This window comes from Magnolia sinica, chromosome 8 (genome assembly GCF_029962835.1).
Source record: "Magnolia sinica isolate HGM2019 chromosome 8, MsV1, whole genome shotgun sequence".
NCBI classification, from domain to species: Eukaryota; Viridiplantae; Streptophyta; class Magnoliopsida; order Magnoliales; family Magnoliaceae; genus Magnolia; species Magnolia sinica.
Window position 1 is genome coordinate 3763425 of NC_080580.1, and position 23574 is coordinate 3786998.

The 23574-nt window shown below is 43.0% G+C and overlaps 1 protein-coding gene across 7 annotated transcripts; it reads left to right on the forward strand.

Annotated features, from left to right (window-relative positions):
- Positions 1 to 2299: 2299 nt before the first annotated feature.
- On the forward strand, positions 2300 to 23065 carry LOC131252626 (signal peptidase complex subunit 2-like). Of its 7 annotated transcripts, XR_009174604.1 has the most exons (7): positions 2306 to 2538; positions 2647 to 2798; positions 2957 to 3038; positions 20037 to 20179; positions 21145 to 21274; positions 22266 to 22335; positions 22549 to 22848. XR_009174604.1 is itself a non-coding variant. In XM_058253272.1 (6 exons), exons 1-5 carry the CDS (start codon positions 2434 to 2436, stop codon positions 21239 to 21241), a joined length of 579 nt encoding a protein of 192 aa, XP_058109255.1. In that variant the 5' UTR covers positions 2306 to 2433; the 3' UTR covers positions 21242 to 21274; positions 22896 to 23065. The 7 variants fall into 7 exon arrangements, 6 of the variants coding, with proteins under 6 accessions (XP_058109256.1, XP_058109255.1, XP_058109254.1 ...); XM_058253272.1 differs by lacking the exons at positions 22266 to 22335; positions 22549 to 22848 and adding an exon at positions 22896 to 23065; XM_058253271.1 differs by lacking the exon at positions 22266 to 22335 and having other exon boundaries at positions 22662 to 22848.
- The last annotated feature ends 509 nt before the right edge of the window (positions 23066 to 23574 follow it).

Below are 23574 nucleotides of genomic sequence, written 5' to 3' on the forward strand. Positions count from 1 at the left end.
TATGACATGTGTATGGTGGAGCAGCCTCACCTTTATCCTACCAATGTAATCTAAGGTGGAACCGTCAGACATGTGTAAACACGTGAGTGTGCAATCTAATCCATTCATTAAGTGAGCCCACCAATGTGAAAATATAAATTGAAAATTGTCAAAACAGAGCCATTTCATCAAACACATTATGCTCACTTTAAACATTCACAACAAATGATGAATGGCAAGACTATTCTATATCTACATCCATTGTATAAATGGCATACATCTATAAAAACCTAGACCATCTAGATCATTGGTCCCATTGTTTACCAGAAATGGTCGGGGACGAGGTGAAGGGTGGGGGATGCGCCATTGCTGGAGATGATGCGCTGTTGCTGAAGAGGGAGAGGTAGATCGAGAGAGAGATAGAGAGGGAGAGGGAGAGGGAGATCGAGAGAGAGGGTTGAGATCGGGAGAGGGAGATCGAAAGAGAGGGTTGAGATCGGGAGAGGGAGATCGAAAGAGAGGAAGATCGAGGGAGAGGGAGATAGAGAGAGAGGAAGGGAGAGTGAGAGGGAGATCGAGAAAGAGGGTTGAGATTGGAAGATCGAAAGAGAGGGAGATTGAGAGAGGGAGAAGGAGATGGCGATGGATGCGAAATGAGGGATTATAGGGCTTTTGGCATAAGAAAAGGGTTAAAAACCATCGATAGTCTGCGGCAGATATATAGTAACGTGCCTTTTGGGCCTTGTGGGGTCCACTCAGATGTTACTAATTGAATTCATTCCGTCCATCTGTTTCAAAATAAAATAATAAAACATAATAAGAATAAATAAGAAGATCCGACACACACACCAACAAAACAGTGGAAAGAACAATGTATAACACAACAAGTCTAGTATGGCTAAGTACCGTTTCAAATCAAGAACTGCTTCAAGCCGTTTCTAAACCAAAATTCCAACCGTACCAATTTAACGATTTTGGTGTAGTGAAGTCTTAAACCATTGGTCAAGCCTAACCCATAAGCTAGCATCGCAAATGGGCCAACCTATAGCTTGTCCAAGTCAGCACCCCATGAATCATTAACCCGTGTCATTTCCTACATGACCCGAGTCGACTTGGACCATGACTGGCCTACTGAATCAAGTTGGACCAAGTTCTAGCTAACTCGGACGAATCTCATCAAGCTCATCCAAGTCATAAAACCATGGTTCGAGCAGCCCATGTGCTAGCATCTAAAATGGGCTAACCTATATCATGTCCAAGTCTAGCCCAAGAATCAAGGTCCATGCCCTGCATGACCCAAGACAGGCTCAAGCTAGGAGCTATGAATCTCAATCACCAATGTCAAGCTAGCCGCGCCAGGCCATGCATAACCCTCAGGCCCGCATCCAACCAACAAGCCACGAAGATTAGGCCAAACCAAACCCAAAGCTAGGTGAGCCCATTTCCGATCGAGCCAGGTAATTGATGTCAAAGCCATGTGGTCCCCACCATGATGTATGTGTTTTATCCACGTCATCCATTCATTTTCTAGCTTATTTTATGATATGAGCAAGGCAGAGCCCATGAAACAGTAGGGATTGAATTCTTACATTCAAAAACTCCATAGGGCCACAGCTGTTTTGGATCAAGCTGGTGTTTTTATTTTCCCATCATCCAGGTCTTGTCTAACCATATGAACAAGACAAGTTGGATGGCAAATAAACTGTATGCAGACCTGAGAAGGTTTCCACGGTGGCCGACCCAACTATTTCTTGTGGTGTGGTCCACATGAAGATTTGGATTTGCCTCGTATATTGGGCTCATGCATTAAAATGAATATAAAAATAAAAATAAAAAATGGAAGGCCAGGATGGAAAAAACACATACATCATGGTGGGCCCACATAGCTTCGACACCAACGAATTGGCAGGTCTTGACTCTTGCGGTCACGGCCAAATCAAATCTTTTATCATACTGAGTAAACTCTGTTGGGCCCACCGTGAATGTCTGTAGTTTATCCATGCCATTCATCCGTTTTTTCAGCTCATATTAGAGACTGATCTTAAAATTGAAGCATATTTAAACCTCAAATGGACCACACCACAGGAAACAGGGGAAATAATGATTTCCACCGTTAAAACCTTATTAGGGTCTTTATTTGTTATCCAACCTTTTTGAAAGATCGCACGGACATGGATGAAGGGAAAACACACTTATCAGCTTGATCCAAAACTTCCGTGGCCCCCAAGAATTTTTAAATGGTAGAAGCGGTCCACTTAGCTTTGGATACAGTAAAATGGCTGGACAGAGGGGATAAAATGCATAAAACAGGGTGGGCACCACGGAGTTTACTCAGTACACAATCCCCTACCCAGCCCTACCGCGCTCCTTCCTCCGAGCATTGCCTGCGTGCGAGTATTCTGTCTGCGGACAGTGGAAATAGGAAAAGCTAGAAAGAAGGAAGAAGAAAGAGAGATGACGAGCAACGGCAGCAGCTCATCTCCCAAATCCAACCCTAAAAAAGCTAATTTGATGGATCCTCATTCCATCAAACACCTTCTCGACGAATCCGTCTCCGAGGTTCCAAAACCCCAGACCTCCCCCCTATCTATCTATCTCGATCTCTCTCTTGCATTTCTAGGGTTTTCAGAGACTTTACATGAGGTTCTAACTCTTCTCTTCTTGCAGATCGTCACCGGCCGAGGATACACCGAAGACGTGCGTCTGAGCAACATCAGATTGCTTGTGGGAACGGTCATCATCGCCATTGCTCTCGTCGCGCAGTTCTACCGTAAGAAGTTCCCGGAAAACAAAGATTTCCTCATCGAATGCATCGCATTATATCCTTCAAAACCTAATTCTTGTACATCTCTCGGAGAAGAAATCTTCTTCTTTTCAGTGTTTTTGCAGTGTAATCTATCTATTGGAAATTCGTTTTATTATTATTATTATTATTATTATTATTATTATTTTGAGATCTTTGACTCCTTTTTGGCAAGTATATCGTCTTCAACGGATTGTTGCAGTTGATCATCTACAAAAAGGAGAAGAATGCGATCCTTTTCACTTATCCTCTTCCAGTGAGTTCTTCTTCTTCTTCTTCTTCTTCTTCTTTTTTCAGATTTTAGGAATACGTCAAATTTTTTCTTGTCTGTTATATATATATATATATATATATATATATATATATATATATATATATATATATATATATATATATATATATATATATAACAATGGGGAAATATGCAATTTGAGTTGGAATTATAGTAGCATTTTCACATGGGTAGACCGTTCATCTGGTGGGCCTTATCGCAGATGCTTGACGCTGCAAAGGTACCTCTATTAGATAATTTTAGCTATTCAATAATTGACTTGCAATTGGATGGATAAAAGGAACATAAGAGAAGGCCAAGGGGCAATCTGCAATAGGCAATTACCATTAATGAGGTGGACGTAATTGTTTGATGGGGGTTTGGTCCATCACCCATCCATGGTGGGGCCCACCAGATGGAGGCATGTTCTGCTGAGCATTGTGTGACTCCACCATTATCTTCTAATTCAATTGCGAGATTGATAGAGTAGAACTTTGTTTGATGCAACTTATATAGTATTCAGCTATTATATAAAAACTAATGAAATCAACTTATTTTAAACACTTTGATTGTTATCATAGCAGTGAGATTTCTAACAGAGGTTCAAAGCTTCTAGTTGTGAAAGCTCCCATAGTTCATGCTCTAGTTAATGCTATTGGATTGGTGAGGTATGGTGAAAAGTCAAGTTTTTGACAGAAAATTCATGTCGACTTGGGAAATTGGATGACTGAATTTTGTACACAAACTGATGGTAGTGGTGTAGAAATTTACAAAAAGCAAGGCTACATAATCTTGTTGTAGTGTTCAGATCAGGGAGAGATTAATTCAAGAGATTCACAAATTTTGGCTAACCTACACATTGGATGTCCAAGCCAACCCAACTCTACATAATCTTGTTTTCCTAGTTTTGATTGACAACAAAGCTTCTCAAGATGTGTTAAGACAAATGCAACTCCAAGAGCAACTGTATAAAGTATTACGTACTTGCCTCCAACAACAACAAAACAAACTAGATTCCTTATCATATTAACCAACTAATAACCCAATGGGAACAATTTTACCGAAATCGTCGATCTTCCTATCTTTTCAATTATGAATCTTGCTATCTGGATTATGGGTCATTTGCAATCCAAATTGCTATTTTGACTAATCCACAAGTACGGTTCTATAATCTAGACTAGAATACCTTGTGATGTCGATCTATATTCACGGTGAAGAGATTTATACATTGATTTATGAAATAGAATGCATATGTAATATTATGCATGTGGGCCTTGTAATGATAATATACCTTATTTCATGTATAAATTGCAATATTGATTCTTGTATAAAACTATGCTATATACCGAGTTATGTGCTGGAGCAACGTACATGATCCTACCCCTAGCGTACAACCATTGGAGGAAGTAGTGTACTGCTTGCTTGTTCTTGTACCATGTACCGAAATGAACCGTGATCCAGCTAACACAAAGACACTTGAAAGTAGGCCCAACAACTCAATAACTTGTATTAACATAAACTTGGTAATGACTTTTCAAAAGGGAGGTATATTGATTGTTTCAAGTTTTGTGATTTGGAAGAAATCCATTGTATTGATATCCTTTTGTGTCTCATTGTTTGGAGTGCGTTGATTCTTGATGGAAGGTAGATTGTGAAGTAATAGATTTTCTTTAATTGCTTAATTTGATAATGGATCAAACTCATGGTTTAAATGCTCAAACTTGTGCTTGATTCCATGCTGCCTCAAAACTTGATTCATTACTCAATTCAATTTCTTTCAAGCTTAAGAATTGTTAGTGTGACGTTGTTGCCTTTGCAAATTAGACAAAATGTTTGTACTCTATCTCTATGTGAATTAGCCATGGGTAAGCAAAGTCTTTAGCCTAAAGGTGATATCTTAGAACTCCGGTGCAACGTGGTTATCAAGTCAATGAGACATTGACACCTAAACCGTAACGAAATGGACAAGATTACACCCACAAGAATATTTGAATAGAGAGGGAGATGTACTTTATTGATATCAAACTTCATCTTACAATACTTGAGAAAATCTCACATATGGAAAATTTTGGAATGCCTACCTCCTACGCCACCCCCTCTTTTATGGACCCTAAATGAATCTTCCTTGAGAATTCTCCTAAACTAAGAGATTCATTTCAAACCAATCTAATCTACCCAAGATTGTTGGACTTGTACTACCTCTACGACGAATCTTCTTCTTTAGCGGAAGCTGGTGGTGCCTATGCATCAGCTCAGCACAACCTTTGTTGGGAGTCAACTATAGATGATGTCTTTTTCGCTTGCACTTTTGTGGGTGTCAACTTATTTGTTGTAACTTAAAAAGTTCTTTGCGGATCCTCAAATATTTGCCTCGGTTTCGTGCCACAATCATCTTTTGCAAAAGCGCTTCAATTCAAGTATTGAGGCCTATTTGCATGTTTATCAATGTGGCCGCCACTATCAATGGATCCATCTATTGATCCATTAATGAATCTATCCATCTATCGATCCATTAATGAATCTAAGTGTAGGTCCAACGTTATTGCATTTTCAGATTTCAACTTTTCCTTTGACTCTATAGATCTCTTCATCATTTTCTACTGCAATTCTGGATTATTTATCACATTCCAACAATTGAAGGATTCGATCATTGGTGTCTTCATAAGTTGAGGTCACTTGTTATTGGTTGGGACCTTGGTGGGGACGTTCCCCTACGTGTCTATGTGCTCCAACTTCGGTCCTTGAATTCCCTCCACACTGGAACTCTACCACTTGAATAGTGAGATTGCCCACCGCATGCCTATCCGGCTATCCCACATCGGAGCTCCTGCCACTTTGGGTATATGTTATAGTCTAGGGCTGAAAACTTGTGTAGCATTGTTCAGGTTTTTAGTCCGTGCAAGTGGGGCCCATGGGAACCCTTGGATCTGGGATCCAAACCATTGATATTAGGGACCCGAGTTTTGGTGTGGGGAGTTGTCGGTGACAATGGTAGCCATATACTGAGTTATGTGCTGGAGCAACGTACATGATCCTACCCCTAGCATACAACCATTGGAGGAAGTAGTGTACTGCTTGCTTGTTCCTGTACCATGTACCGAAATGAACCATGATCCAGCTAACACAAAGACAGTTGAAACTAGGCCCAACAACTCAATAGCTTGTATTAACATAAACTTGGTAATGTCAAAAGGAAGGTATATTGATTGTTTCAAGTTTTGTGATTTGGAAGAAATCCATTGTATTGATATCCTTTTGTGTTTCATTGTTTGGAGTGCGTTGATTCTTGATGGAAGGTAGATTGTGAAATAATAGATTTTTCTTTAATTGCTTAATTTGATAATGGATCAAACTCATGGTTTAAATGCTCAAACTTGTGCTTGATTCCATGCCGCCTCAAAACTTGATTCATTACTCAATTCAATTTCTTTCAAGCTTAAGAATTGTTAGTGTGACGTTGTTGCCTTTGCAAATTAGACAGAATGTTTGTAATCTATCTCTATGTGAATTAGCCATGGGTAAACAAAGTCTTTAGCCTAAAGGTGATATCTTGGAACTCCGGTGCAACTTGGTTATCAAGTCAATGAGACATTGTACACCTAAATTGTAACGAAATGGACAAGATTACACCCACAAGAATATTTGAATAGAGAGGGAGATATACTTTATTGATATCAAACTTCATCTTACAATACTGAAGAAAATCTCACATATGGAAAATTTTGGAATGCCTACCTCCTACACCACCCCCTCTTTTATAGACCCTAAATGAATCTTTATTGAGAATTTCCCTAAACTAAGAGATTCATTTCAAACCAATCTAATCTATCCAAGATGGTTGGACTTGTACCACCTCTACGACGGATCTTCTTCTTTAGCGGAAGCTGGTGGTGCCTATGCATCAGCTCACCACAACCTTTGTAGGGAGTCAACTGTAGATGATGTCTCTTTCGCTTGCACTTTTGTGGGTGCCAACTTATTTGTTATAACCTAAAAGTTCTTTGTGGATCCTCAAATATTTGCCTCGGTTTCGTGCCACAATCATCTTTTGCAAAAGCGCTTCAATTCAAGTTTTGAGGCCTATTTGCATGTTTATCAATGTGGCCGCCACTATCAATGGATCCATCTATTGATCCATTAATGAATCTATCCATCTATCGATCCATTAATGAATCTAAGTGTAGGTCCAACGTTATTGCATTTTCAGATTTCAACTTTTCCTTTGACTCTATAGATCTCTTCATCATTTTCTACTGCAATTCTGGATTATTTATCACATTCCAACAATTGAAGGATTCGATCATTGGTGTCTTCATAAGTTGAGGTCACTTGTTATTGGTTGGGACCTTGGTGGGGACGTTCCCCTACGTGTCTATGTGCTCCAACTTCGGTCCTTGAATTCCCTCCACACTGGAACTCTACCACTTGAACAGTGAGATTGCCTACCGCATGCCTATCCGGCTATCCCACATCGGAGCTCCTGCCACTTTGGGTATATGTAATAGTCTAGGGCTGAAAACTTGTGTAGCATTGTTCAGGTTTTTAGTCCGTGCAAGTGGGGCCCATGGGAACCCTTGGATCTGGGATCCAAACCATTGATATTAGGGACCCGAGTTTTGGTGTGGGGAGTTGTCTATGCTATATACCGAGTTATGTGCTGGAGCAACGTACATGATCCTACCCCTAGCGTACAACCATTGGAGGAAGTAGTGTACCGCTTGCTTGTTCTTGTACCATGTACCGAAATGAACCGTGATCCAGCTAACACAAAGACACTTGAAAGTAGGCCCAACAACTCAATAACTTGTATTAACATAAACTTGGTAATGACTTTTCAAAAGGGAGGTATATTGATTGTTTCAAGTTTTCTGATTTGGAAGAAATCCATTGTATTGATATCCTTTTGTGTCTCATTGTTTAGAGTGCGCTGAATTCTTGATGGAAGGTAGATTGTGAAGTAATAGATTTTTCTTTAATTGCTTAATTTGATAATGGATCAAACTCATGGTTTAAATGCTCAAACTTGTGCCTGATTCCATGCTGCCTCAAAACTTGATTCATTACTCAATTCAATTTCTTTCAAGCTTAAGAATTGTTAGTGTGACGTTGTTGCCTTTGCAAATTAGACAAAATGTTTGTACTCTATCTCTATGTGAATTAGCCATGGGTAAGCAAAGTCTTTAGCCTAAAGGTGATATCTTGGAACTCCGGTGCAACGTGGTTATCAAGTCAATGAGACATTGACACCTAAACCGTAATGAAATGGACAAGATTACACCCACAAGAATATTTGAATAGAGAGGGAGATGTACTTTATTGATATCAAACTTCATCTTACAATACTTGAGAAAATCTCACATATGGAAAATTTTGGAATGCCTACCTCCTACGCCACCCCCTCTTTTATGGACCCTAAATGAATCTTCCTTGAGAATTCTCCTAAACTAAGAGATTCATTTCAAACCAATCTAATCTACCCAAGATTGTTGGACTTGTACTACCTCTACGACGAATCTTCTTCTTTAGCGGAAGCTGGTGGTGCCTATGCATCAGCTCAGCACAACCTTTGTTGGGAGTCAACTATAGATGATGTCTTTTTCGCTTGCACTTTTGTGGGTGTCAACTTATTTGTTGTAACTTAAAAAGTTCTTTGCGGATCCTCAAATATTTGCCTCGGTTTCGTGCCACAATCATCTTTTGCAAAAGCGCTTCAATTCAAGTACTGAGGCCTATTTGCATGTTTATCAATGTGGCCGCCACTATCAATGGATCCATCTATTGATCCATTAATGAATCTATCCATCTATCGATCCATTAATGAATCTAAGTGTAGGTCCAACGTTATTGCATTTTCAGATTTCAACTTTTCCTTTGACTCTATAGATCTCTTCATCATTTTCTACTGCAATTCTGGATTATTTATCACATTCCAACAATTGAAGGATTCGATCATTGGTGTCTTCATAAGCTGAGGTCACTTGTTATTGGTTGGGACCTTGGTGGGGACGTTCCCCTACGTGTCTATGTGCTCCAACTTCGGTCCTTGAATTCCCTCCACACTGGAACTCTACCACTTGAATAGTGAGATTGCCCACCGCATGCCTATCCGGCTATCCCACATCGGAGCTCCTGCCACTTTGGGTATATGTTATAGTCTAGGGCTGAAAACTTGTGTAGCATTGTTCAGGTTTTTAGTCCGTGCAAGTGGGGCCCATGGGAACCCTTGGATCTGGGATCCAAACCATTGATATTAGGGACCCGAGTTTTGGTGTGGGGAGTTGTCGATGACAATGGCAGCCAACTTAGGCATCGGAGCAGGCGGTGCCATCGCAAATGTCGACGAACATCCGACAGGAGAAGGCGTTGGCCCTTAACCGGAATCATCAGTTCGACAAATTATGGTGTCAATAGTTCAGACTCACGTCGTCAATGTGGTAGTTCACATTCGTGGTAGCAAGCAGAAGGCAAGAAACACAAAGGAAAGACAGGTGGGCGAAGATCTAGACTGGTCGCGAGCTACCCAACCCTCTACGTAAGAGGTTTCCCGGAAGGTTGGTTCCCCATTAACTTCTCGAGGGTGTTCGGTCGGGCCGGTGCAATTATGGACGTAACACCGTGGGATTCCACAACCGGCCAATACAGAGGTTTTGCGTTGATTCGAATGGGGTCAGAAGAGGAGCTAGCTAGGGCGGTGGAGATGTTACATGGCGAGAGTTTTGGAGGCTTGCCTTTGCTTGTCCAAAGGGCCAAATTCAATCCTGATCGTAAAGCCAAACATATCCCTTTTGGCAAAGCCAAGCTTACACAGGCCTCCAGGAAACCAACCCCTCCTAGTTCCTCCCTATCTTCTGGAGGAACCTCTTTCAAAGAGGCTCTTCTTCGCGAGTCCCCCTCTCAGAACTCGCAGAAATCTGATCCCCTCTGTCCAGCTGTCGACATCAGCCTCAACCAAGCCACTGCGCCGGTCTTTGCAATCTCGGCCTCGGAGAATGTTTTAAGGATTAGCTAGGAATCCTTGTGTCGTGCTAAAAAGGGGCTGGAAGACACAATAGTCGTCATCACTAAAGAGGGGACGTCGATTTCCCAAGTCCAGAGTTCGATAGATGAATGCTGCAGGATCAAGCCGTCCGCCTATGTTATGAAACCCATCGGCTACAACGAACTGTGGATTAATCTAGGTCCGGGAGTAAGGTCGGATCTCCTGATCATGGCTGGGGTTCTGCACGATGCTGGCCCGGTTCTGAAGGTCCAGAGATGGAACGAGTTCTTCCTCTTTGGTACGGAGGACGTATGGATCCTCATTTGGGCCATACCGTTAGAACTCCGGTTCGAAGAGTTTTTTGTTTCAGTAGCATCGATGTTGGGTTCTTTTATTGAACTGGAACCCAGATCTAAGTTCGGCGAAGAAATGGTTGTCCTCAGAGTCAGAGTAAGAAGAAGCAAAGGGGACATCATGCCAACCCAAATCGCGCTAATCGTGGACAACAGAAAGCTTTCTCTGCCGATCCAGAGAGAAGCTTCGAACGAATTGCTTCCCAGGTGGGGGGATCTGTGGAGGCTCAGACATTTTTGACCCCCTTCCTTTGTCCCCGGCGACGTTGAAGAAGATGGTGCTCTTCGGAACGTGTACTCCCACGGAGCACGGGATCGGGCTTTCTCATATTCTGACGGTCATGTTGACCCTGTCAGCCCACGCTCTTTTCGCCAAACGGATGGTGTGCCTACCGGCGTGACACGTGCCCCCCGAGTCGTCAAGCTATCGCATCCCGTCAGTCTCTTGGTTTCTCTTCAGACACGTGGCGACGATCCTGCCCCCTCTCAAGAGACACTCCTGCACCTCGAGATCGCCACGCGCCCAAGCGCCGATCTCGAGATCACCACGCGACCGACTCTCCCGTTTCGCGAGTGCGACAAGCATCTCGCCAACCTCCCACCTATCCAAGGGCCTTTCTCAAATTCAAACTAGGGCATCCACGTCGTCCATCCAGGGTTGTGAAAGACATACCGAGCTGATAACCTCGCTGCCAACACCTGGTGTTGTAGTAGCCTTCACATCGGGTACGTCCCTCAAGGCCGGGTCTACTAATCAGTCTCAGTCGGGGCTCGAGTCGGGTTCGGTTCTCGGACCGGGTTCGACTATTAATCTAAATTTCTCACCTAGCCTCGATCCAGCTGCCCATCAGAGTATCATCGCAGTGCATCCTTTGTCGTCGGGTCCAAAGTCTTTCGACCTCAACGTCTTGAAGAGCTGGTCCTCCCCATCGAAGCAGAAGGCATCAAACTTGGATATCCCATCTCTCTCAAGACACGCAGTTTTTAGCAAGTGGCTTAGCACTTTAGACCTCTCCATTCACCTTCTAGAGTGCAGCACTTTGGGAGAGTTCGAGCACCGGTCTTATAACTCGGAGAACATGTCTTGTCTCGAGTCCCTTCCTCCCTCTCCTTCAGCCTCTTTTTCCAACCAAGCTCTTATCTCCCTCGTTCAGGAAGATTTAGGCAATCGAGTCATTGACGCGGAACCTCTCTAGATTCGTATTGGCGACTCTACGGAGAAAGGGATCATCTTATACCAAAAGAGGAATGAGGCCGAATGCAGAGGATCTCTCAGCAACACCATTCACCGGAAGAAGTGGATCAGGGATGCGATAGGGCACGTCGGCAAGGCAGTGGGTTTATCTTTCGGGGATTGCCCTGAGGATTACATTGCCCTATTCCAATGTGTGGAGGCTCGCGGTAGGCCTCTGTCAATCTCAAAATCCCCCAAACATCGTTTGTCTAAATCGTGCAGCAACAGAGAGCTGCAGCGGCTTGCTTCATCAATGGGACCATCGCTGGATCCTATCAATGGTGCGGATAGGCAGGGTACTCGGGGCAATTTGGTTGCCTGATGAAAATCATCTCTTGGAACGTTAGAGGAGTGGGCTCACAGCAAAAAAGGAGACTTATCAAAGATTCCGGCACCTCTCGCAACCCTGATATTCTTTGCCTTCAGGAAACCAAAACTCAGATCTTCAGCGATAGGCTCTTGGCCTCTCCGTGGTAGGTCCCTGATGTCAAGTTGGTCTCTTTGGATGCCATCGCCAGTGTAGGTGGGATCATAATTGCATGGAGATCATCCAAATGGAAGCTGGTGGATCATTGGATCGGGACTTTCTTGGTCTCGGCGATTCCCCTCGACTTATCCATGAATCAAAAGCACCTTATCTCTTTAGTTTATGGCCCTTCTATTGATGCTAGCAGGGTGGTTTTCTGGTCTGAGCTGTCCTCCTCTAGGAGCAAATTCACGGGCCCTTGCTGTTTTGCTGGCGATTTCAATATCACCAGGTATACTGAAGAAAAGTCTCACGGCCGGAAAGTGTCACCAACGATGCGTTTCTTCTCGTCCTGGATAGATGATCACGAGCTCGTCGATCTTTCTCTCCTTGGCTCCAGATTCACATGGTCCAATGGGAGAATTATCCCCTCTCTCCAGATTGGACAGCTTTTACTCTCTCCGGATTGGTTGGAAGCGTCCCCGTTCGTCTCTCAGACAGCCCTTCCGAGGTCTACCTCTGATCACTGTCCGATTTTGCTGTCGTCGGAAGACTTCAACTGGGGTCGAAAAGCCTTCAGATTCGAATCATCTTGGTTTAATTCTAACGGATTCTTTCAACTGGTTTTCAGATTGGTGGAATGGTTTTCAGGTTGTAGGATTTGCGGGTTTTAGGTTATGCAGTAAATTCAGATTGTTAAAAGTCAAGCTGAGGCAATGGAGTCGGGAAATGATTTCAAAAAGGGACTCGGAAACGAATTCGATAAAGGCTAAGTTGCAGGCTATAGGCATTGGAGCTGAAGACGGCCTCATGTCGACTAACATTTTATCCAAAAGAATCTAGCTGATTTAGTCTTTGTCGGCCAGGGTCCTTGAAAATGAAATTTCCTGGAGACAAAGATCGCGCGCCAAGTGGCTCAAGGAAGGGGACAAAAATTTTGAAAATTTTCCATTTGATAGCAAGCATGCATCCGAGGACGAACAGAATAAGCAGTATCACTGTTAATGGCTGCCGTATTGAAGATAGAGACGAGATTGCAGAGAAAGCCATAACGTACTTCAGCTCGCTGCTAAGCAAAGACTGTTGGGACAGACCGCGGCTGGACAACCTTCGGCTGGATCGTCTTCCTCTAGAAGAAGCTCAACTCTTAGAAGCTCCCTTCTCTGTGGAAGAAGTGCGGTTGGCTATGCTTTCTTTAGGCAGCGACAAGGCCCTGGGCCCTGACGGTTTCCCCATTTGTTTCTACATCTTCTTTTGGGAGGTCATCAAAGAGGACCTCATGCTCTTCTTCAGAGAATTTCACGACAGAGGAAAGTTATCCAAGGGTCTTGGATCCTCCTTTATCGCCCTCATCCCAAAAAATTTGGGCGCATCCTCCTTCCAAGACTTTAGGCCTATAAGCCTGGTAGGGGGCCCTTGCAAAATTTTGGCTAAGGTTTTGGCTTCCCGTTTGAAGACTACCATTGGGAAGATTATCTCAAGTCACTAGAGTGCTTTCATCCGGGGAAGGCAAATTATCGACTGTGCGCTCATAGCTAATGAGTGTCTGGACTCCAGCCACAAAAGCGGAGTGAAAGCTATTTTTTGCAAGCTGGATATCGAAAAAGCTTATGACCACTTGGATTGGAAATTCCTCCAATATATGATGAAGTGCATGGGATTCGGAGTCAAATGGTGCGGTTGGATTGGAGAATGCTCACGTTCGGCCCATTTTTTCATTCTCCTTAATGGGACTCCAAAAGGTTTCTTCACGAGCTCTAGAGGTATCCATCAAGGTGACTTGCTGTCTCCCTTCCTTTTCATTATTTTGGGAGAAGCCCTCTCTAGGATGCGTTAGGCTGGGCAAGAGGAAGGTATCATTAGTGGTATCATAATGAGAGGCCTGTCAACTCCGATCTCCCATATCCAATATGCAGACGACACGCTGATTTTCAGCGAAGCTGATCAAGCTAAGGTTGATAATAATTGCACCACGGTTCGTTGTTTCGAGGCAGTTTCGGGATTAAGGATCAACCTGGCTAAATCCAAAATGTATGGGGTCAATCTGAAGGAAGAGGAAATTACAAATTTCGCCGCCTCTTTCGGGTGCGCTTCGGCTTCGCTCCCGGTTTTTTTCATGGGTCTCCCCTTATGTTTGAGTCCTCCTCCTCAATCCATGTGGGATAAAGTCATAAACATGTTTGAAAGCTATCTGGCTAGATGGAAATGTCGATATCTCTCCTTGGGCGGCCGAATCCCTCTCATTAAGGCTTGTCTTTCTAATCTGCCAATGTAATTTATGTCCCTTTTCAAATGTCCAGCCACTGTTTTGGCCAAGCTTGAAAGCCTTAGAAGAGACTTCCTTTGGTTCGGGATCATAGATAAAAAGAAGTTCCACTTGGTCAACTGGCAGCAAGTTTGCAAGAAAACTCGAGATGGTGGAGCAGGTATAAAAGATCTCAAGAAAATGAACAGAGCTCTCCTAGGGAAATGGATCTGGAGACTTGGGACCGAGGACGATAGTTTGTGGAATAAAATTATCAAAGGCAAATATGGCAAATCGATTGGCGGGTGGTGGACCAACGATTCCTCTCGCTATAGGGCCTCTCCCCTTTGGAAGGGGACTGCCCTTGAAAAAGGAGGTACTCTCAGGCATTGATTTCATCCTTGGCAATGGTACTAAGATTCAGTTCTAGGAGGACTGATGGGTGGGCGATGGCTCTCTCAAAGTCACATTTCCCAATATCTATCGCCTAGCGCCCAACCCGGCTGTCCTTGTTGCTGATTGCTTGTCGTTTGTTGCTGATAAGCCTATTTGGAACATCGTCTGTAGAAGAAACCTACAAGACTGGGAAGTTGAGGAGTTCGCTGCTCTGATTGAGCGCATCTATAGGGCCACGCCAGCCTTCCTCTCCTTAGATAAATTAGCCTGGAAGGCTGACAAATCCAGCACCTTCATCGTCAAATCGTTCTACTCCCGGTTGTGCCAGGTGACGTCCCCTCTTGAAGACCTCCCCCCCCCCCCCCGACAAGTTTTGGAAGTATTCTGTCCCTCCCAAACTAGTAGCGTTCTATTCACACCCCAAGTATAGGGTTGTGATGTAGTAATAATCTCGGTAAGACCGAGGTCGAATCCACAGGGACTGAACCTTGTACGTAATCTGAAAGTAACCAGAACTAGAACTAGAAGAAGATGAAATATAAATCAAGTGAATCTGAGGGACTAATGGTGAAATAGTAAACTAAAACTTAGAAAATTCAAAAGTGGGAAACTAGGGATTCAGAGGATCCGCTTGTAGAGATCAGGGAGATCTACGCTTGATTCATGAACTCAAGTGGACTCCGAGTCCCATCTTCATCCAGTTGGAAGATATATCACTAAAGCTCGATCTGAACTTCCTTCGATCTAGTTTTCAAAGAGATGAAAGGTATGAGAATTAGAGTTGATTCCATCACAAAACTATGCTCATGAGACAAAGCAAACAATAGAATTAAACCAATCAACAACCAATCAGAAAGATGTATGAATGTTAGAAAGGATTCCATCATCCAACCATGTCCAAGGGGCAATGGTGAACAACAGGGCTTCCTAACATCACTATTAAAATAATGAAAAGAAAATACTCAGAGCCATCTCAGATCTATTGTAATTTCAGTCACAACAAACTATTAAAAACTGAAAGTATTCCTATTAATCAAACTATAATCAAAGTAGTTCATAACATGAATCAAGGCCATAGAATCATTCCCATCACGCCACAAGCTTCACCTCTTAGCCCTAGCTAAGAGGTTTAGCCCAATATAATTGGACTAGATCTTCCAAAAATCATAATAAAAAGAAGAGTAAATAAAAAAAATAAAAAAAACAAAAAAAAACTCTTAACAATACTCTCTCTCTCTCTCTCTCTCTCTCTCTCTCTCTCTCCAGACGTCCCAACCGTAGATGCCCCATCCACTTCTTTCTCTCTCATTCTTATAGGCAGCAAAGTCAGTGGACGGTGAGAAGAGCTGGAGTCGGCTGCTGCGTGTAGAGGCGGTGGAGAATTACGTAGCCACTTGCGTTTACATAGTAACATGCACAGCCGGTCCCTGTTTCTGTAGCCAAGAAAACGGGAAAAACTTCCCCACTTTCCTTCCTTTCTTTCCAAAGAAATAACGTCCCCTGGGACGTTTCGGGGTGGCCTACATGATGGACGGTCTAGATCGGCCATCCGATCAATGCCATGATCGTGCAACGGCCAAAAAAAATGTCCAGTGTCCGGCGCGAAAATGGGGCCTGCGTACTGATTGCGCTGTGACGTTGGTGGGGCCCATGATTGATGTCATAAGCGAGATCCGACCCATCCATTGAATTCCTCTCGGGATTTCAGTCGAGAAGGGATGTTTTTGCTCGGGTGTAGTGCGGCCCATCGAATCAATTATTTCCACCATCTATCCTGCGTTTGATCGCTCTCTTCCTGTGTGTGCGTGCATTGATGGAGATGGTCACCATGGCTATGGTTGACGCTCCCCTATAGATGCATTGGATGGCTCAAATCATCCGTCTGAATGGTGAAGGTGGGCCACACATCCTCCTAGCGGACGGACTACGTAAAGGAAGAAGAAGGAAATTTCTTCTTTCTTTCTTTGTCGGTCAAGAGACGGTTTGACCGTCTCTGCGTTGCTATGCATGGCTAGTGCACTCGTGCACTATGCGCACCCAACTCAGGTGGGGTCCACGATGATGGTTCTGGGAAATCCGCTCCGTCCATCTGTCTTGTCTCCTTATATAACGGGTTGAGACCAAATTTGAAGCATATCCAGATCTCAGGTGGGCCCAGAATCAACGGTTTATGGGCTGATCTGTCCGTTGGGCCACTTCCACAGGGATCCAAGAGCTGAAATTCGACATGTACGGTTAATTTATGGTCCTCAGGCCAGATATAAAGTTTCTAGCCGAACGGATGCTGAGAACCCTGTGATCTTGCATTCAGGATGACCTTCAGGCCTCTTTAACGTGAAACATGTGATTTTCTCGAATCTCGGCCATGTAAACTCTTTGATCTCGGTCTCCTGGAGTCCGTCCCTTCCCTTAGTGACTTCTGAGCGTTAAATCCATGCTTTTAGTACCCTTTTTCAGTCCAGGTTCTTAAATACACCCTGCGTCACAAACACGATTAAAATAGGACGTTAAACAGTATCATGTTCGCAAAATCAAATAATAATTGGGGTCTAATATGCAATATTTGACCCTCAACACGTTCGCTTGGCTGGTGGGATCCAAGAGGATCCTCACGGTGGACAATTTGAGAAAAAGAGGCATGACCATTGTTAATATATGCCTTTGCTGTATGAGGAATGAGGAAACCATAGACCACCTGTTGATGTTCTGCCCCTTCGTATTCCGGATTTGGTCAGTTTTTCTCACCAGCTTCAACTTAAAGTGGTGCTTTCCCGGATCCGTTGACCTCCTTCTCAAAGCTTGGCATGGGGTTAGTTTGGGCGAGAATAGGACGCGTCTATGGCGTATGACTATCATTGCCATTTGGTGGTCAGTTTGGGAAGAAAGAAATGAAAGGTGTTTCAGGGATGTCTCAAATTCAGAAGTGGTAGTAGCCAGCAAGGCTAAGCGGCTTATTGTTGAGCGGACGGTTAATGTGGTGGGCTTAAAGGATGTTGACTTTTTGTTTTTAGGAGCTTAGTTGTAGATTGCTTTCTTGGCGTTCTCTTCTTCCTTCCCTGTTTTGTTTCCTTCTCTTCTTCTCCTTTCTAATATATTTCCAGTGATCTTTCAAAAAAAAAAAGATATTGGGGACCCGGGGCCCCACTAGAGATTTCTGATACTCTAAAAACTCTGAAATGGAAAAAATAAAAATAAAAAATCCTAACCCCTGCAATATGTGGCCAAAGAATAGACAGTTAAGAAAGACAAAAGAGCAATAGTTCGCATTAGATCCAAGAAAAGGCCAAATATTCTATAGGTAAGACCCTCTTGGGAGTATAGTCAATGCATTCTAGGTGCATGCCTAGGCGTTTTGGCCCTATTGCACCCTGCCTAGACCCTGGGCGAGGTGACTACCTCATGTATGAGCCTAGGTGTGCCTAGGCATGCCTGCTGCACCAGTGTTTTTAAAAAAATAATAATAATAATGTGAGATACCCTTATGGGCACCTCATAAGTATGGTTTTTTACCACTCAATAAGAGTGTGAATAGAAAAAGAAATGGCTTTTAAGCCCTTTTCCAACAACTCATCTCCTTTTATGTTAAGGTCATTGCGTTGGACTTCTTAAAAGCAGGTTGAGCTTTTGTTATTGTCGTACAAGAGATCAAGATGAATTGGGGATTTCAGGAGAATTGGAAACATGGGTTATTTGGGGATTTTGAATGTTGGATTAAAGGGTTTCGAAAATTTAGGGATTTTGGCACATTGTAGTTTTAGATTGGTGAATCTGGGTATTTGGGGAAAGTGGGAAATTTAGGTTTAGGATTTAAATTTTGGGAATTTGGGGGAAATTGGGAATGTGGGATTGCAGGTTAAGAGGAATTCATGGCATTGACTTTTGATTATTTCAAAACGATTAATTTATGTCCATAAACAAGTAAATATCAATGTTTATGTATAAAATAAAAAAATGTGCCTGGAATCTCTAGGCATGTGCCTAGGCCACTTGAACATTTCAGGCACTATAGGGGCAGGTGCTCCTGGCACCTTCAACTATACTGCCTTCAGGGATTTTTGGTGCATGGGCTATCCAGAGTTCAACCCATCATATCAACAATTTGGACAACTGAATGATGGCCCTAAGGCCCCGCCTCTACAATTCGCCCATGCATTGATGATGCCTCATTCCATGAACTATATAATAGAGACATGCATGTATGTCACTTCAGATATGGCATTCCTATAGCTGTTTATGAGCAAACACACGTATGTGAATATGTAACATGATGCCAATACCACTCAAGGGGATTTTCTTCTACTGGAATCCACCATGTCAGGTGGGAGCTGCAGATGACTCAAACTCAGTTGTATAACTGTCTCCAGCGTGGTAGCCCTGGGAGGCACACCATGATAAAGCTCCCTTTCATGTGTGAAGCAAATGGGGGCTCCCATAGACTCCAGAAAAATGCCTTAAAAATTGCCTCGTGAGCATTTTGGGTGGTTTTGATAATTGATCCCTAATAAGATTCCAAAAGGAAAAGGAGGATAATTGGTACCAACAAATAGCTGGTGAGAGCTGGGTCCAGCTCCATGGCTCAGTGGTAGACAGACTGTATTTCAACACTGAGATCATGGGATTGAGTGCCCATGAGGGGTGTATGTGTGTGTGTGTGTTAAAAAAAGGGATGGCGAGAGCTCAACACTCAGGACTTGAAACACACTAAAACTAGAGAAATGATCACCAACAGGCAAGTTACCACTTGTAGTACTGTACCATGTTTCCACCAACATGCCTCTAGTGGAGGACATCAGTACCATGAAAATGGTAAACCCCACCGTGAGATCACTTGGCACAAAAATCAGGCCCAGTCGCTCAGGTGGGCCACTGTCGGAATCAATGGACAACCAATTGTATAACTCAACATAGAGTTGTGGCCTACCTAGTGAGTGGATCAGCCTTTATTTTTGTAAAGGGCAATCTTTATGGTGGGACATAATGTTTTCATTGTACTGACTTTCTAAACAAGTGGTATGTGGCAGGAAAGATGGTACAGTGCCCCAAGTTGTGGTATTGTTGCCTATAGATGATCAGTTCTTCTAAAACTAATGCAAATCCAGTTAAATGCTCTAGCCTGATCCATTACTTAGATATGTAGGATTCTAAGGTGGATCCATTTGATGAAGTCTCGGAGGTTCTAGGTGTCTTGGATTCTCCATGAAACTATGTTGCTGAAGCTCTCCCTCCCTCCCTCTTCTTCTTCTTCTTCTTCTTCTTCTTCTTCTTCTTTTTTTTGAGATGTGAATTTTCAGTTGCAATTGTTGTGTGCAGGGATCATTCAACAGCACTGGACTGATAGTATCTTCCAAGCTGCCAAGATTCTCTGACTCGTATACACTGTCCGTCACCAGCGCAGATCCAAAATCTGTTTCTGCCAACAAACCAGTCCATTTCACAAAGAGTGTTACCAAGTGGTTAGTTCATTTGATATATTTTCAAATTTCTCCTTCTAGGGATGGAATGCCAGAATCCTCGTTTTGGCATGGAGCTATTGTACTATGCATGAGGCGTATCTACTGTAAGCTTGGGTTTTCAGTTTGTACAAGTGGGATGCACATCAGAAAAGAAAAAAGATTGTACAAGTGGTGATCACAGTCCAATAATTCCAAACTGTTGATATTATGGGTTGTATTATGAATTCCAGGTGCACCAAAAATTCTCCCAGATTGGTCATGACCATTGAATCTTCCATCGTTGTTCTGTTGTATTTTTGTATGTGGACCATTTCTTTTTTTACTGTCTGCCTACCGGCAACCACTAAAGGTTATAGGATTTCCCCATATTTGGCATATGGCCAACCGATTTGGGATTTCCCCGTATGGGAGACTCAGTATATGGGCTATCAATACCAAAAAAGGTTATAGGATTTCCCCATATTTGGCATATGGACCAACAATATCGGATTTCCCTGTATGGGAGATAAGGTTGTAGGATTTCCCCATATTTGGCATATGGACCAACAATATGGGACTTCCCCGTATGGGAGATACTCAGTATATGGTCTATCAATACCACTAAAAGTTACAGGATTTCCCATTATTTGGCATATGGACCACCAATATGGGATTTCCCCACATGGAAGATACTCAGTATATGGGCTATCAATCACGAGCTGCGCCATGGATTTGAATCATGGGTTCATTGGTCACTTGTACAAACAGAACCTAAGCATGCCATAGATTTTCTCAAGCTGAGCATTGTTTAATGCCTCTTTTATGTTGCACGGATTGTTATCCCATTTTACAAAAGAATTTGACCTAGAATGAGTTGAACAATTTGATCACGATCCATGAGTATGGACGAATTTATGCAAGAGAATATAAATCATTGGCACTCATAGATCCAATTGGTAGAATTTGAATGTTTCTTTGATTCGCAGGTTTACTCGTGATGGGATTCTGGTGGAAGGTCTGTTCTGGAAGGATGTTAGCAAACTGATTGATGATTATAGTGGAGATTCTCGAAAGAATAAATGAACTCAAACCGGACGAATTGATATGACACGAAAGGTCAGACAGCAGTTTGCGCTTATCCCTTGAAATTTTTAAGGCAATTCGAATTCTACTGGTTTTAAAGAACTCAAGTTCATAGGATTCAAGGCCAACCATTTCTTTGGACATCTCTTGGAAAACAGAAATGAATATGTAACTTCTCTTTCCTAAGGACGCCATTTTAAACCTCCACAACTTTTAAATGAGGATGACCACAGTCACCAGCCCAGGTGGTCCACCTTGCTTCGAGGCCTGGCCTGCCATGTCCCATCTTCGGCCTTGATATTGAGGCTTGTGCGTCCACCCAGGGCTGAATTTAGGCCCCATATAAAGAGCCTGCCCAGATTCTATATCTTTTGTTCAACCCTGGGCCAAGCTCAGAGGTGCAAGGCTGTTTTTATGACTGTGATCTCTCCGCATGCTGACCCATGCATAGTAAATATTTTGAATTGGCAGATCATCTGAATATTCAAGGCCTGTTTCAAGATAGCTGTGGTACTGGCAAGGAGCCTCATGAGCCACATTGATCAAATGTCCTCCATGCAGGCACTTGCCAAAACCATTGATCAGTTGATCATGGAATTTTGGCATGTTTATTGCAGATTGTTGAGTTGGGCACTCCTTAAATGCAGACTCTTACTTTGCCATTGCTGACCTTTTGCACCATCAGTCCATCTGTTGACAGCAGCTGTTTGGATTACTAGGATTATCTCAACTGTCATGATTTTTTGGGACGCCGATTGGGTACTACCCTGCCATCCCTTAGCTAGGAATGGACAGGGCTTTGAGGCCACCATGATGTAGGTTTTATCCACACCGTCCATCCATTTTGCCATATCATTTTAGGGTACAAGCCCAAAAATGGGTGGTTCCATGGCTCAAGTAGATCACACAGTGGGGATTAAACACCTACTATTGAGAAAGTGGGGATTAAACAACTACTATTGAAAACTTTTTGGGGGCCACAAGTTTTGGATTAAGCTGATATTTATATTTTCCTTTCATCCAGGTTTATGTGACCTTATGAACAGGTTAGATGGCAATTAACCATCACGGTGGGCCCTGGGAAGCTTTCAACGGTGGGTCTCATTATCACTGCTTCTTCCTGTGGTGTGGTCTACTTGACCCTTGGATCTGCCTCATTTTTGGGCTTGCACCCTAAAATGATGTGGCAAAATGGATGAACTGTAGATAAAACCCATACATCACGGTGGCCCCTCAGAGCCCCTATTTGTTCCTAGCTAGGGTCATGTGGGGTGGTACCCAATCCGTGTCCATTTTTTTGTGTGCAGCTATTGAGGGGTCATGCTAAAATCCATGTGATATGGAGTAGGAATGCAAATTGCGGTTGTCCTTTCAAGTAGCTAAATCCAAGGTTTGGAATTTATTTATTTTTTTCCTTCAGGTTTTATTAACTTCACCACCCACTATGGTGAATGTGTTCATTGACCCGTCTCCATTGGATTTTGTGAACTCCAAACACTGCAAAAGGTAGTCAACAATGTTGATTAATTGGATGCTGGTGTGGCTATGGCTAGAACTTTCTGTTTGTAGCACCAAATTAGACTGATGAATCATGATATTTGCTGCAACCAGAATGCACCCTTAGCGTAGAGTTGCATCAAAATGTTAATGCCAGGAACATGGTCTTGAGCATGCTTCTGTCAGGATGGAATAGGTAAGGATGCCTATGTTTTTTTTTTGTTTTTTTGGAAAGGTAAGGATGCATATGTATGCAGATGGTATTCAGATAGAAGTTTGTATGAATTGGTATTCCTTTATATCCTATCCTTGCAGCTTCCAAATGCAGCATTAGAGTGTGTCACAACCTGGTGTTGAGCATAGTGAGTTTCATAGTGACTCAGCTCGATTTCTTGCTGAGTCAAGTTGACTAAGTTCTGAGACGTGTTGAGCTTCTGAGTTTCAGAGCTATGGTATAAGAGACTTCTGATATACCCCAAATAACTAGCGGAAATCTATGGAGTGCACCTTTGATGTGGATCATTTCTTATGTGGGCCGCACCTTCAAAATGGGCCGTCCATCATGTGGGGCTGGCTTTGGATGTGGGTCATTCATCATTAATGGTCAACCTTTGATGTGGACCGTCCATTATGTCGCCCACCTTAATGTGGGGCCCACTTTCAATGTCATTATGCATAATGTGGAGATTACTTTTGATATGGACCATCCATCATGTAGGGCCACCTATGATATGGACTATCTATCAAAGAGAGAGAGGAGAAGTTGGTTTAGGGTTGGAAGTTTAAGCAATAAGCTAATTTTACAAAGGTGGTCACCAACCATACGTTTTGAAAGC